This window comes from Anser brachyrhynchus (genome assembly GCF_964034855.1).
Source record: "Anser brachyrhynchus genome assembly, chromosome: 3".
NCBI lineage: Eukaryota > Metazoa > Chordata > Aves > Anseriformes > Anatidae > Anser > Anser brachyrhynchus.
The window spans coordinates 17,130,964-17,144,933 of NC_137696.1; the positions used below are offsets into that span (position 1 = coordinate 17,130,964).

The following is a 13,970-nucleotide window of genomic DNA, read 5'->3' on the forward strand; positions in this document are numbered from 1 at the left end:
ATTACTTGGGAGAAAGTTTGGGAGTTTTTTTCTTGAGAGTAAGATTTCATAACGGGACATACTGAAAACACAATTAGGATTTCTGTTGCTGAGTTTGGGGCCTCATTGTACACATCAGTCAGTTGGTCTTGTATTCTTGGTAAGAAACCTTGTGTTATGGTTTCTTAGAAAACTTGCTGTAGTAGATGTGAAGGAAAAGCAAAAATCCAACAGGGTCAAGGAAAAGAAAGCTATGTCTTGAAGTTCATGATGCTTCATCTGGTATAGAAGTAAATGGAAATCCAGAGAAAAATAGAGATGGCCCATAAGTATGAAGGTGAACTTCTAGAAATGATGGCATCGCTCTTGCCATACAACACAAGGAACTTGCTACGTGGTACCAGGGATACTATCTCTTCTGTTCAGCTCTGAAAAACTCAGGCTAACTTGTCATCTATTGAAAGAAACTAACTGGTGACATTTTAGGAATTGGTTTAGATTAAAAACTGGGAAAATATGGTTGTCTAAACAAAGGAAAATCTGCTGGTAAGACTGAGTTAGTATTGCAGCTTACTTTGGAAACTGTCAATACTATTAAACTGAAAGGCACAGGAAGGAAATGTTACACGAGCAAAAGTGAATCATGGCCAGCATTATCGTCATTTGCTCAAATCCAGAGTTTAAAAACCCTTATACTGAACTTCATGACATTCTCAGAGTAATGTGGAGACATTGTAACTAAATAATTCTAACTTTAAATAAATATTTCTAACTTTAATGTACAAAAAAGGACATCTTTATTTTTAGCTTCTGCTTGATTTCTTTTTGATAGTATGCTAAAGAAATATGCAAAAAAAATGCACAATACTGCCTTTTAAATGAGTATACTTGGATATTGAAGTATTGTTTTTTTCTTCCAGCCTCTTGTAGTGCCTCATAGAATTCATTCAACAAGTAGAAATGTGAGAGAAGAGAAGACACGCTCTGAAATAAACTGTAAGCATGTGTAGATGATAATATTAAATGTTCTTAAATTAATCATTAATATTCTCTTATGATTTCAACTGGTATTCTGGGTATTTGACACACAGAAACATTTTTATTGGTATGCAGCAAAATAAAAGCTTATGCTGTTTCACCTACAGGTACAGGTTCTGGAAGCAGAATAAATATTTGTTTAAAATACTTGAATGCACACTTTGTCAGCACTTCAGTAAATCTTACTTTTGCTTCATATTAATTGAGCAGTGCACAGCCTGAGATCTTTTGATAGCTGGGTGGTATAGCCCCATATCTCACTCTGGCAAGGATATTCAGAGTGATGCCAGATTGCGCTGGGTACCAGAATGGCAAGGAAAGCTTTTTCTTCCTTAATTTAGTATATTTGTCATGTTTGCTTTTGAATTGAAACATATACATAAAAATTGGGAAAAGAGAAGGTTGATCACCAGCCGTTAAAAGCAGACTCCACCCCCAAATCCCCAAGTTTTAGTCATTCCTTTGCTTGAATTAAATCAGAGCATTACTTGCAGCTTTAGTTTTCTTTAACTAAAATAGAGGGGAGGTGTCTTAGAGTACCTGCCAAAGAGCTCTGAGAAGGTGTGATTAGTTTTCTCCAAACTGCATTCAAGGCTCTTTAGTGCTAATGAGTCTCCCAGAAGAACAGATCCAAGGGTGAATTCACGTTATAGATGTTTTTTGTATAAACTACAGCTGTGCTAGACCTTTAAAGAGGGCACTTCCATGACCTATTCACTGAATCCTTTTCTGGATTGTAGAGTGAGTAGGTAGGGTAAATGATGATTGTGCTGCCTTCTGCGACAGAATACTAGCATGTGTCAAAAGTTTCCATCAGTGGGCATAGAATACACTCATTAAACTGAATTTATTTCTTGTGTTAACCTTTGGAGGAAAGTTTTGTCTAATTGCTGCCTAACTTAAGTTGTTGTTTTCCTTTTCTCCTCTTCAGTTGGTCAAGTAAAATTTGATCCACCCTTGAGGAAAGAAACAGAGCCACATCATGAATTTGTGAGTAACAAGCAGCGCATGCAATGCACAATACGTTATTCCCTGCAAATATCAGTGGAGGAGGGGAAATATAAGATGCATAGCATATTTCCTTAGCACTACTAAAGTTAGTAGTCATTCTTCCAACAAGGGGGAACATATTGGTCCTGAATTATTTGGTGTCATTAGACTGTACGCATCAAGACCCCCTTCTTTGTGGGCTTTACCAGGTGTGATGTATGTGCTAAGCGACAGCTCTTTGTATTGTGGGTTTCCTCTATCCTTTATACCTCACTGCCAAATATATCATTCCCTTTGCTTACAGTTACAGTTTTAATTGTAGAGTTGCTCTGTGTGTACTCAGATGCTTCTCTCCCTCATGCTCATATTGATAATGATTGCTATTGGAAATAATCATAAAATTGAGAGCCTGGGAAGAAGCATGATGCGTTTGAAAATGGATTTTTGGGGGAGGTTTGTTTTCCCATGCAAACAAACTTTTTGTAGCCCTGAATCACACCTGAGCCACAGTGAGTCTGGAAGCTGGTGTATTGTGTACGATACAGTGCTGATATTTTCCTCCTATGGGTCCATCAGTACAAGGGCTACGAGAACTCAGGCAGTGGGGGAAAAGGTGTCTGTGCTGTCTCTCACATGCCACTGCAGTAACTTCTGAGACGGAGGCTGTTGCTATTCACATTTGTGCACTTGGGCAGTTTCTTCCTGTTCCTGGGAAGGTCAGCGTTTCTACCGTCAACTCACCAGTTACCTCAGAATCATTTTTGAACTAATTCCAAGTTATCAGGACTTTGTTTCTGTGCTGCATTGTCTGGATTGTTAAGAAAATTGGTGGCATCATATAATTCAAAGTATGATGCTTTTTAATAATTTTATTTTATATATAGAATCATAATTGCAAAAATATGTGAATGGAGAAGCTGAAGTTTTAAAATACTTCTTTTCACTTTTATTTTATCAGTCAGTCACTGTACAAACCAACTAGTGAGCTGGACAGCTTCACTGGGGCAGGGAGGTATTTTCATTGTACCATAGGAACCTGAATTGCTAAGTAGCAGAGAGAGATTTTCTGCAGGGGGTTAAAGCATGACTTCTGAGAGTACTTTTTTTGGCAGGTATGCTTGGAAAAGAGAAAGTGGGCCTTTTCCCACAGCATGTGTTAGCAATCAGGACCTTTGCACTTCAGAATCTTAGAAGCCCTTTCCCCTACAAGAAGGGACTTGAACTATCCAGATTAATTCTACTGATAAGGAAATATTTTAGTATTATGTATTCCTGTGAGCGTTTACATATTTCAAACCTGTCCAAAGAACTTGCCTTATTTCTCTGTAAAGATCTATAACTGCTTTCACGGATTTTTCTCAATAAAGAAATTAACTGCCCCAGTGCCCATAACAGAATGAAGCATACAGACATGATTTGTCCTTTCAAGATATAAAAATCCTTTATTTTAGGACATCTTACATAATTTTCACCTTAAAAAGATTAATATATTCTTTCTGATTACCTGGCAGGATTTTTTTTTCTGTGGTGCTGGTCTAATTATTTGAGTTTGTTTTCAGTGTGAGCATGAATGGGAAAGAATGAAACAATCATCAGTTTGTCTGTCGCAGGATTACTGTGACGTACCTAAAAAACCAAGCAAGATAGATAGTTCTTGTAGGCTACCTACAGGTAACTGCAGTTACCTAACTGCTTACATGAAATTATTTGCATCTACGGTAGCTGTTTTTGTAATGTATTGCCACTGTAGACTGAATTAGAAGAGTTGTTATAATTCTTACAACTGCTGTTAGCCAAGAGAGAAGCATAACTGTTATTTTCCAAGTGATGATGCTGGGTCTAGAGACAAAAGAAAAAAATGCATTTTGTTGTTAGAAACCAACCATGGAACAAACGGACAATTGCAATTGGCATTTTCAAGGAATGGATGCTCTAGCAAAGAGCCTTAGTACAAAGTAGGCTAAAGGAGAAACTTGTAATAATCTACACCCTCTGGGGGGGGACTGGAGAGAGACTTTTAAATGGAAACAGGAGCAAGAGATGCTCTCTCTTTTTCCAACAACAATAATGTGAATCTATTTTCATTAAAGCAGTTCTTCCGACCCTTTTGCTTTTGTCTCGCTAAAGCATGTTTAAACTTCATGCTAATTTACTTAAGGGTATGAGCGCACAAGCCAAAGGTCTGGACCACTGCTGAATGATGAGTTATTGTTGGTGATGCCCTTATATTTTAAGGTGGTACATACATGCCTCTTACTGAGGCAGCTTGTCACCCATTACCACAGCTCAGGTGATGAACAATAAGTCATTATTTTGGTATGATTCAGTAGTATTTGGTGATGTGACAATACCCTTAGCTGTGTTCCTCCCTCCCGCCTGAACTGTTTTAACATGGTTTGAGCTTCAACTAACAACTCTTTTTTCCTTTTTAGCGAGAAAATTTCCCTTTATCTATACCTGGCTTTCAGTCACAATGTAAATAACTTGAGTTTCTTGATCTCTATCTAATGAACAGCCTGACAGTAGCGATTTTTTGGACAATTCAGAGGATATATACTACACTGCAAGATCTAACCTGGTATTTTTCATCTTATGCCTTTCTTTGTCAGTGTTGGTTTTGTCTTTGTTTTCCTTTTCCAAAGCTCATGTTTTGTCCTGTTGTTGTAGTGGTGTTTTCATCTGTGTAAAAGCCATTTGGTGCAAGGATTATTCTATATGTATGTTTCTGTAATGTAGGACGGAATTCTTCCAGTGTGCAGTACTGAAAGTGTTTAACCCATATTCATGTTTCGTTGAATCACTTCTGTAGGAGGGGATCAGTATTACACGTTCATTCAAACTTATTTAACTGCTTTACAATGCATAACGTGTTAATTTTATGGAGGGTGATTAAAAAAGAAGATACATCCTCTTAGTATTTTTGTTTGGTAGTTCCTTTAAATAGTGCCATGAAAGACTATAAAATTATATAAATTTAAATATCCAAATTCTCCAGATAGTAGTTATATTACAGAATGAATATAAACTTAATAAAAATAACAGAAGGTAGGGTCGTAAGCGTTTTCAATGGCATTTGGCACCATGTATACTCTGATATATTATCCAAATTTTCTGTTACCACACTGCTAAAGAATTCAGTTGTTAGCACTGCAGTGTGGAAATTACTGTAGAAAGCAAGTCTTCTTATTTCTTTAGTCTTTAGGCACAACGTAGTTAGGAAAGTAACGCTTCTGACTCTTTGACATCTTCTTAAATGGTGGAAAAACTGAAGAAACTTTCTGTAGCAAATGAAAATTGTTTTAGTGGATTTCTTTGATTTGTGAGCTTTTTAGTATAAGTATACTTGGGGGGGGAAATGGAAAACTGAGGTGTTTGGGGATGTTTTTTGTTTGTGATTTGTTGTTGTTTTTGGCATCAGTTGGCTTGGTGCATCTTGAATCTTTCCGTACTGTAATTACTGAGAGCTTTGACTCATTTTTGGAAGGAACTTCATGTGGAATTCCTTGGTAGAAAAAATGTTTCACAAATTGTTTTGAGATTAGTAGCTTAGATTTCTCTATATGTGGTGGGAACAACTCATCCGGTGCAATTGCTCTGGTTTTGGGGATGGGTTTTTCTTGCTTTTATTTTTGTTTTGCCTTGTTTTGTTTTTCAGTTACTGCTTTTTTGATGTTTTTTCTTCAGATCTCGTTTGGCATTGTCACATATCCCATTCGCTTAAAATCTGTGGGTCTAAAGGGGAGATGAGAACACGTCTCCCAAGTGGACCATCCTTCTGTTGCATGAGGCCCTGGGCAACCTGGTCTAGTGGGTGGCATCCCTGCCTGTGGCGGGGCCGGGGGGGGGGGGTGGAACTAGGTCATCTTTAAGGTCCCTTCCAACCCGAGCCATTCTATGAGTCTATGATGTGCTGTTTTGCACATTTTCAAAAATGATTACTATGATGACATTGATGAACTACTAATGTTGCAATCATGAGAGGGTATAGCAGGGCCAAATTTCTTTCAGTTAAAATATTTTTGCTGTATTTAAGCATTAGTTCAGAAATAGCCTCAGGTATGTAATATCTTGAGGAAAAATATTCTTTTCCTCAACCTGCAACTTCTTCCAGGTTATTTTTCCACCAGATGGGTTCTGGTGGAAAAATAGAGCTTACTGTTGACCTGTTTCAAATCAAAAAGTCATGTTGAGCAAATAGAAATATTTTAGTTTGGGCTATCCTGATCATCAATGAAATATTGTGTTGAAAATCTTTTTCATAGCTGAAAAATTGTTTTTGGATGCATCCACCCTGGTCTTGATAACTGATGGATAACACTGCAGTTGCTTTTTTTCTTTGTATTGGAGGAAAAATTAAATGATTATACATTGGACTTTATACAATTTAGTCTGGAGTATTCAATGTTCAGTGGAAAGTACTGAATTCTACTTTTTTAGAAAGTGGGGATGGAGGAGGTAAAAATGTCAAGTTTCACACTGAAATTGTTTTCAGTTGTTGTCAACTTAGCATTCACTTTAGATTTCTCTGGCAAAGTATTCAGTAAGGGATTTGTGGTTATCATGTAGTGCTTGCTGTTGTATTTGCCAGATGTATTTATACATTAGATCCTATTTTTTTTTCTTTTTTTGCTTATAAACATTCTGGTTTTAATAATTTTTAATAGTCTTTGGCAACAGTTAATTTTCAGAATGCAGTGTTTCAGCATAGCTTTTTGGTGTTAGTTATTTATTTGTGGCATAGAAATTGATGTATTTGTAGGAAAACCGTAAGTTAAAGAGAAGTGACTGACCTAGATGATAAACTTTGCCCAGAAGACTTATTCTTTGGTTTGTTTAGGTCATTTTTCTCCTCACTACAAATGCATATGTATGATTTTCACTTTGTTAAAAGCCACATATGCCCCTATTACTGCTTAGTTGTAGTATGTCTTTAGAGTTAGTTATCTATTAGCTGGATTTCAGAAGGTCTTCGTACTTTGCTCTGCTTTGGTTAATGAAATTGTGTGATCCTTAGAAGAAAATAAGTAAAAGTAGAGGGAAAAGTATATAAGGGTTTGAAGTGTGTTTGGTTTTTGCTTTTTCTTTTCCTTCACTGTATGTTTTCAGTACTTTCTACCTCAGCAAAAGTAATCAAGATGAGATGCTGAATTTCGTTGCTAGGAGGCAGTTTAAAAATGTTGTGTAGAGGTGCCTGTTTGATTGAGACCTTACCATAGTTAATTAGGGTGGTGATGTTCTCTTACGTGGATGTGAAATAGTGCTGTTTGTGCCAAGTGGACACTCATAGACAAGACATATAGAGAACTGAAATACAAGGAAGAGGGAAACAATAGCTACGTAGCAGTAATGCACAGGAAAACCTCAGTCAGTCACCAGGGAGGAATTACTTTTGCTCATGGTTAAAAATATATATAATTAGCTATTTCTGCTATTCACAGAAATTAAAGAATGTGATTTTTAATGAAGTAAAGGCATTGAAAGTATAGTATATTCATTAAGCAATATTAAGCTTATCTTAAACACTCTCTTTTATGGGGCAGCATGATAGGAACTGCTTAATCATTTGTCTTACTAAGAAATAGGGATGTGTATGTGCCTTCTTGTTTGGTAAGTTTGTAGTCAAAGGTTATAGGTAGTCTTCAAAATTTGGATTTACTTCCCCAGCAGTTTGTGGATTTAAAGCCTTAAGAAACAAGGTCACTTGAACTAAAAAAAATAATAGATAAAAGTTTCAGGATTAGAAGCTGTGGGAAGTAACTGTGAATTGCAGGTTAACTGTATACAGTTTTGCTTTTTGAAAGACTGAACACTTCAAATAAATTTTTCTGTATATCTCAGCCCTGGAGAACAAGTCTGTTGATGAGGAAAGAAGACTGTAGAATTTACAGTAATGCTTAATTCATCATGAAATTCTAGAGAAAATTCGATACCTTTTTTTTGAATCTTCAACTGCTGAAGATACTGTAGGTTTAATCATTCTCAGGGAATTTGTTTTATAGCATCGTTGATTTCTTTGAAAGGTGTAATTGGCCTTTTTACATGACTTCTTCCTTTAGTTATACCCAGAATGGCAAGAAGAACTGGTGATTATTCCCTGTATTCTCTCTTTTCCAAAGTGATTGTTGTCAGCAAATAGCCGCCTGTCTTGTACACAGTTATGTTGGTTCAGGAATGGGTCCTTAGTAACCTGAGTTTGAATGCAGAGTAATCTGGGGTTGCATCTTAGATTTAACAGCAAAGTTATTGACGGTTTTCTCATTCCTACTGGCTGCAGGTCTTGAGCTTCTTTTGGAAAATGTTAAGTCATTCAGATTCATTTAGTGTCAATGTTCTCTGATTGAAAAGAGTTTTAGTTAACTAATTGGCATGGTATGTATCTTAAATGAAAATATTCATGGAGATTAATAATGTTGTTGGGTCACTTTAAGGATGTGGGTGAGGTAATAGCCTTTATTAAACCAGATGTTGCATCATTTAGTAATTCATGCTAATTTGTTCTTCCCAGTGGGAATCCGTACCTGATAATATTTCTGTTTTGTTTAAGTATATTTACAATTGGCTTTAAAAATAAAAATCTACTTATACTTTTTGTTCTTATAAAGTATAATAGCTCTGTGGAGGGTTTACATGATAAATGCAGTAGTTACCTATGTTTGTGTATTAAATATATAGCTAGAAGGTCTATAAAGTCACAATTCCAGGATATATTTGAAATGGTAGAAAAGAAAAAAACGCACAAAAACTAGCACTTTCAAAAAGCTGACTAGCTCTCAACATATATCTGATAGTCAAGAGTGAAAAAGAGCAAGTTTCCCTAGCAGTGGGTTACTTGACCCCACATCCCCACATTTAGGTTGAAAACAGAAATATTTTTAAAGTTTGCAAGAATGGTAACAGGCTAGTCAAGGACAGGGAGTGAAAAATATATCTAATTATAATCATAGTGAAATAAATGCTAATAGCACAGTGGTAAACTGAATAAAAAATAAGCTTTTGTCCTTTTAAAGAATTTAAACATGAGTAATTCTGGCAGATGTCATTTTTCATAAAGAGAAATCCAGTGAAGCTTGTAAGGTCTGGTGACAGGTGAAGGCTCTTTGCTTATTTTCTCTTATTAATTTTCCTGTCGTTGCTGTTCAGTGTATATGGTCGTGCATTGCATGATGTGTAAATTAAAATGGACAAGCATTTTATGTCTGGCCAGCGTAAGATTTCTGTTTCCTGCTTTTGATTAATGTGATTGTGCAACACGCAGACAAAGCACTTGACACTTAAACCGAAAATCTCAGATTTCATTATACCGATCTGGGGTTATTTTTCTCCAACGATCCTTTTTCTGGCATCCTCTTACACAGACTCACACTGCCTGTTTAACCTCGTTGTTTGTGAGTCTAGTGATCTGTTATGTTTCCAGTCTTGTTATTTTCTGCCGCAGGCCTGAATCCCCAAATACCTGTGCTTACATTTGGCTGCTGTGGAACTTTTTGAGATTGCTTAGAAATAATTACTGACTCACAGTCAGGAGAATTAAATCAGTGTATCTCTGGTGGACTGGAGTGTGTCAGCTGATGGTGAGGACCAGCAGAAAGAAATTGTCTGGGTAATGTTACAGCTACTGGGAATTACGAAGACTGAAATTGCAGAGGGCTTAGGATGGCCTTTCACAGGGGAGGGAGATTCACTGAGCGAGCTGTTGGGGTACAGGAATAGAATGAAACTGTGGAGAAGGAAGATAAGGATAGCAGAAAGCATCAATGATACCCATGACTGAGGTCTAACCCCTTCCACCTGCTACCTCATGGAGCCTGAGACATGGCCGTGGAGGAAGGCAAGCTTTCCACCTGCACGGCCATTTGAGAGCCTTCATTCCTGTCACCTCATTTTTCCATGGGAGTGGGTAGGGTTTGTTGGTGGTTCGGGGTTTCTTTAATTCTGGAAAGAGGTGTGTAATAAACTCATACTAAGGCTGACAAGTCAGTCTCTCCAAGGTTCAGGAAATGCCAGCTTCGGGCTTGCCATTGCAATTTTTGTACAACCCTCTGATCTCTACCTTTTTACATCGTATCAGTTACGTGTTGTTTGTTTCCACAATATCTCGCTTGTCTTGGGAAAATATGAAAGGTCATTGAAGCAATCAAATGGTACTGACAGCTGTGGTAGAAACACCCATGTGGAAACTACCACTTACCTTTACAGAGTAGAGTTGAGGGTGCAGTAAACAAAACCTGGAACTCCTTGCCAAGCAGAAAACAATCTTTTATAGCTTTGTGTGAAGTGATTGCCCTTCAGTCTGGGACTGAAAGCTTGTGGTGGCTTGTGCTTTGGTATCTGGGAGCGCTGGAAAATCATGTAGGAGACATCTCCCCCTTTCTCCCCTGATTCTTAAAAACAGCCTTTGTGAGATCAGCCCCATGAGTTGTCGTTGTCTAGTCCACGTTCCTGCAGCGTGGCTGTCTGGGCACTTTTCTGAAGGATGGCATGGTTTTGATACAGGCTGCAGCCAAAAGAGGCCTGTTCTACAGAAGATATTACAAGACCGTTAAAATGTTGCCTAGGGGGGAGCAGTGTAGCTTCACTTGTCACTAACTTAGGTGATAAACTACTAATTTCTCCTGGTGAACACGCACAGTATTTCGGGAAGCAAGTTTATGTGCAGATTTCTCAGATTGTGATCCATCTGAAGAAGCCAATACCATTTGATTATAGCAGTATCCTCCTGGCAGATACGGAATTGTTTGTGCCTCAGTATGGTCTCTTTATTCCCATTAATGAATTAAATTTGTATGCCATACGGCATCCATTGAATAGTAGTGTCTGAGGCCTGTTGGCACTCCTTTTTCTGAGTAGCCAGCCCTCTGAGATAGCTTGAGTGCTTTACTTTGCCGCCTGTTCTGTTAATGCTGTATTTTTCTTTTTGATATAAAAGATATTGTTAAAATATACATAAGAACATAGAGTTATCCCTCAAATATATATTGGATAACCAGAGCTATAAAAAAACCTTTTAGTGTCTTCTCTGCTTATTTCTTTAACATCGCCATGTGCTAAAGGCATTTCAGGCTCTCTGCCAGAAGAACTCCCCATCTGAAAGGAATACTCTTAATGTGCCAAAGAGGGATGGCTAGCTTCTGTAAAAACTAGTGTGATCAATTTGATGGGGCTTGATCCATCACAAAGTCCTTTTTGTTTTTTTATTTCCTTTTCTGCAGCTGACTTATTTGAGGAAAGGATCTGTGAGGCTAAGGAAGAAGCTAATGACAGAGTTTTAAAAGGAATTAGAGGTGCAGCAAACTGGCAGAGGAGATTTTCAGGTGTGGTGGGCTTGAGAGTGGTGTTAGAGGCCAGAGGAACTAGTTTGTGCGGTAGCTCAGGTGTTACAGAGAGGGGTAACAGCAATTTGATGTGGGGTATGTGTTTGCTCACCTGTTCATCTTAAAGATTCATTCTCTTGTATTTTAGGATCTACAGCTAGAATATGGTCATGGTCCTCAGGGTGGCTACTTCTTGGGTGCAAATAAGTGAGTAAGCAATGGCATTTTCTGTCATGTATATTCACTCAAGGCTGTTTTAATATAAGTTCACAAATGTGTCTTTAAACACATCAATTGAAATGGATGTAGTAAAATGTCAAGCATATATCAGTTATGATTCCAAAGTCACTATTTATACAATATTAGTAATTGATACAGAATTACAGCACTTTTCAGTATTTGAGGCAATGTCGATAGTACTGTCTATATGGTGCTGTGAGTCTCCTTTCAAGAGCTGTTATCTTGGTCTGCTTGTTAACAAAATGTTCTGCATGGTATATGTTACAGAGCACAATTTTACCCCATCTAGTGAGTACCACTGCTCTTCTTTGAAGTTCCTATATGAAACCCTTCCTAGTGTTATAGGACATGAGGAGCGTTCAATTATAGAGGCTTTGAAAAGTAAAATTTAACTGTTTCAAAAACATTTAACTTTATAGATTTAATAATTTTCTTGTATTAGTCATGTGAAATAGTTTTCAAAGATATCATTCCTTTCCACCCAGTTTCTTAATTTCCATTTATGCATGTCAGAATTAGGATGCTTACCTTTGCATTGCTAAATCAAATCATATTTTAAAAATGCAGGAAATCTAAGCATAAAGCATGCTGGTTTTTTACTATCTTTTATAGATTAGGAAAATCTGTATACCAATATCTTTAGAAATCCTGTTGTTTCCTATTCCTGCATTTCACCTGTTATTCTTCTGTCTGTGTTTTCAAAGACACAAAACAATGAATCTATTCCAGCAGTAGTTGAATGCTCATGTTACTTCAGCTTTTTTTAATGCTGCTGATTTTCTTGATTAGTGTGGTTTTCTTTTAAATTTGATCAAGCTAAAAGAGCCCTTGTTTTACAATGCAAGGAACAAGGGCCACTGTGCTTAATAGCAATACATTAATAAATGCAAATGGAAGTGTACTGTGTAACTTGGAAAAATGCAGCGCTGTTTGTTTGTATGTAGATGTTTGATTCATGTTCTGAAAGCTAGCTAAAATAATATGCTTTACGTTATTTGCTGATAGAATCATGGGAGCATTTGCCTTGGCTTTTGATAATTAAGATTGTGTGCCACAATTAAACTGTCTTCTTATTCTTATTTAATGCTGAAGGAGTCTCTTAAAATCAGTTGAAGAAGAACTGCATCAGCGGTAATTCTATTCTTTTTTTCCTCTTGTGTGTTTCAAAGTCATTTGCACATTGATTTCTTCTGTCTGTCTCAACTAGTTCTTGTTTGTCCCTGTATGTGCCAAGATAAGGGAGAGGCCTAGTTGTCTGGAATACAGCTGTGCTTTAAAGAATAATAATGATGATAAAAAGCTAAAAGACAATAGTCTGTAAAAGGGGTAGTAGCCCTTTAATCTCTTTATTTTTTCAGTATCCAAATAATTTTATTACAACTCACTCAGCCATAGTACCTTGTTCATTTTCTTAGGGGACATGTGGCACATTTAGAAGATGATGATGATGCAGACGATGATGCTAAACAGTAAGTCCTCTTGTAAAAAAAAAAAATATATATATATATATATAAAAAACCTGATACTTGAATAGAAGAAAAAATAATAAAATGCTGAATTCAACATACATGTTTAATGTTTTTCCTAGGTTACATCACCAAAATTTTGCTTATTGTGCTGATAAACTTGTAATAAATTAAGGGGAAAAATCTTGTTCCTCACATGATATAGTTGCCTTTTTGTTTTCTATTTTTGAACAAAATCTGTGTACTTCTATTGAGACAGTAAATTATCTCACCCCTGTCGTGGATATGTCTTTTAGAAGTGATGACTATGTAAAGCTCGTAAAGAAAAAAATACGTAAGAAATGTGTTACCATCCTCTCTAGATGACTTGAGTTTTTGTCCGTATTCTCAGCCAGGAGAATGCTTATTTAGGTGTTTGAGGATGTTGGAACAGAGAACACCAGCTTCTTGTGACTGCTAAGGCAGTGTTGATAGGCATAGGTTAAAGTAATTATGCTCAGATTTAATTCAACTGATACAAGTATTTGGGGGCGTTTTCACTTGACAGATGAGCACTGAAAAAATTTCCAACACACAGCAAGTATGTGGAAATTTACATTCTTAAATAAATCCGATGTAAAGACAGAAAAAAAAAGATGCCGTTGAGACAGATTCCTTGTTTAGTTTCCTGTTAATGGATAATTGAAAGCTGTTGCTTCATACCAGAAACCTGTAAAACATGCATTCTCTATCACTGGACTATTTACCCCTTTCCAGAGAAGCAAGTATCTTTGTATTTCTTTTCTTGAGGTATTTTACTCTTGTCCCCTTGTAACAAAGGTAGGACTTCTATCACCTCAGTGAACGTGAGGGACAGCCCTCTTGAAGAAGGGTAAGGCTACTGATCTTTATAGTGTCTGATGTCAGCTAGGTGACAGTACTGTAAACTTGCATCAATTAATGATCA

At 36.9% G+C, this 13,970-nt stretch overlaps 1 protein-coding gene across 7 annotated transcripts in view; it reads left to right on the forward strand.

Moving 5' to 3' along the window:
* MAP4K3 (mitogen-activated protein kinase kinase kinase kinase 3) overlaps positions 1 to 13,970 on the forward strand; it is an 82,799-nt gene that overhangs the window by 36,498 nt on the left and 32,331 nt on the right. For 3 of the 7 annotated variants that reach the window (XM_080584583.1, XM_080584584.1, XM_080584589.1), the window contains 6 exons: positions 900 to 975; positions 1,949 to 2,007; positions 4,523 to 4,585; positions 11,467 to 11,525; positions 12,651 to 12,689; positions 12,974 to 13,027. In XM_080584583.1, the coding sequence (XP_080440709.1) occupies positions 900 to 975; positions 1,949 to 2,007; positions 4,523 to 4,585; positions 11,467 to 11,525; positions 12,651 to 12,689; positions 12,974 to 13,027 (350 nt within the window). The remainder of the gene's footprint in view (positions 1 to 899; positions 976 to 1,948; positions 2,008 to 4,522; positions 4,586 to 11,466; positions 11,526 to 12,650; positions 12,690 to 12,973; positions 13,028 to 13,970) is intronic. The other 4 variants (XM_080584586.1, XM_080584587.1, XM_080584585.1 and 1 more) reach the window with 3 other exon arrangements.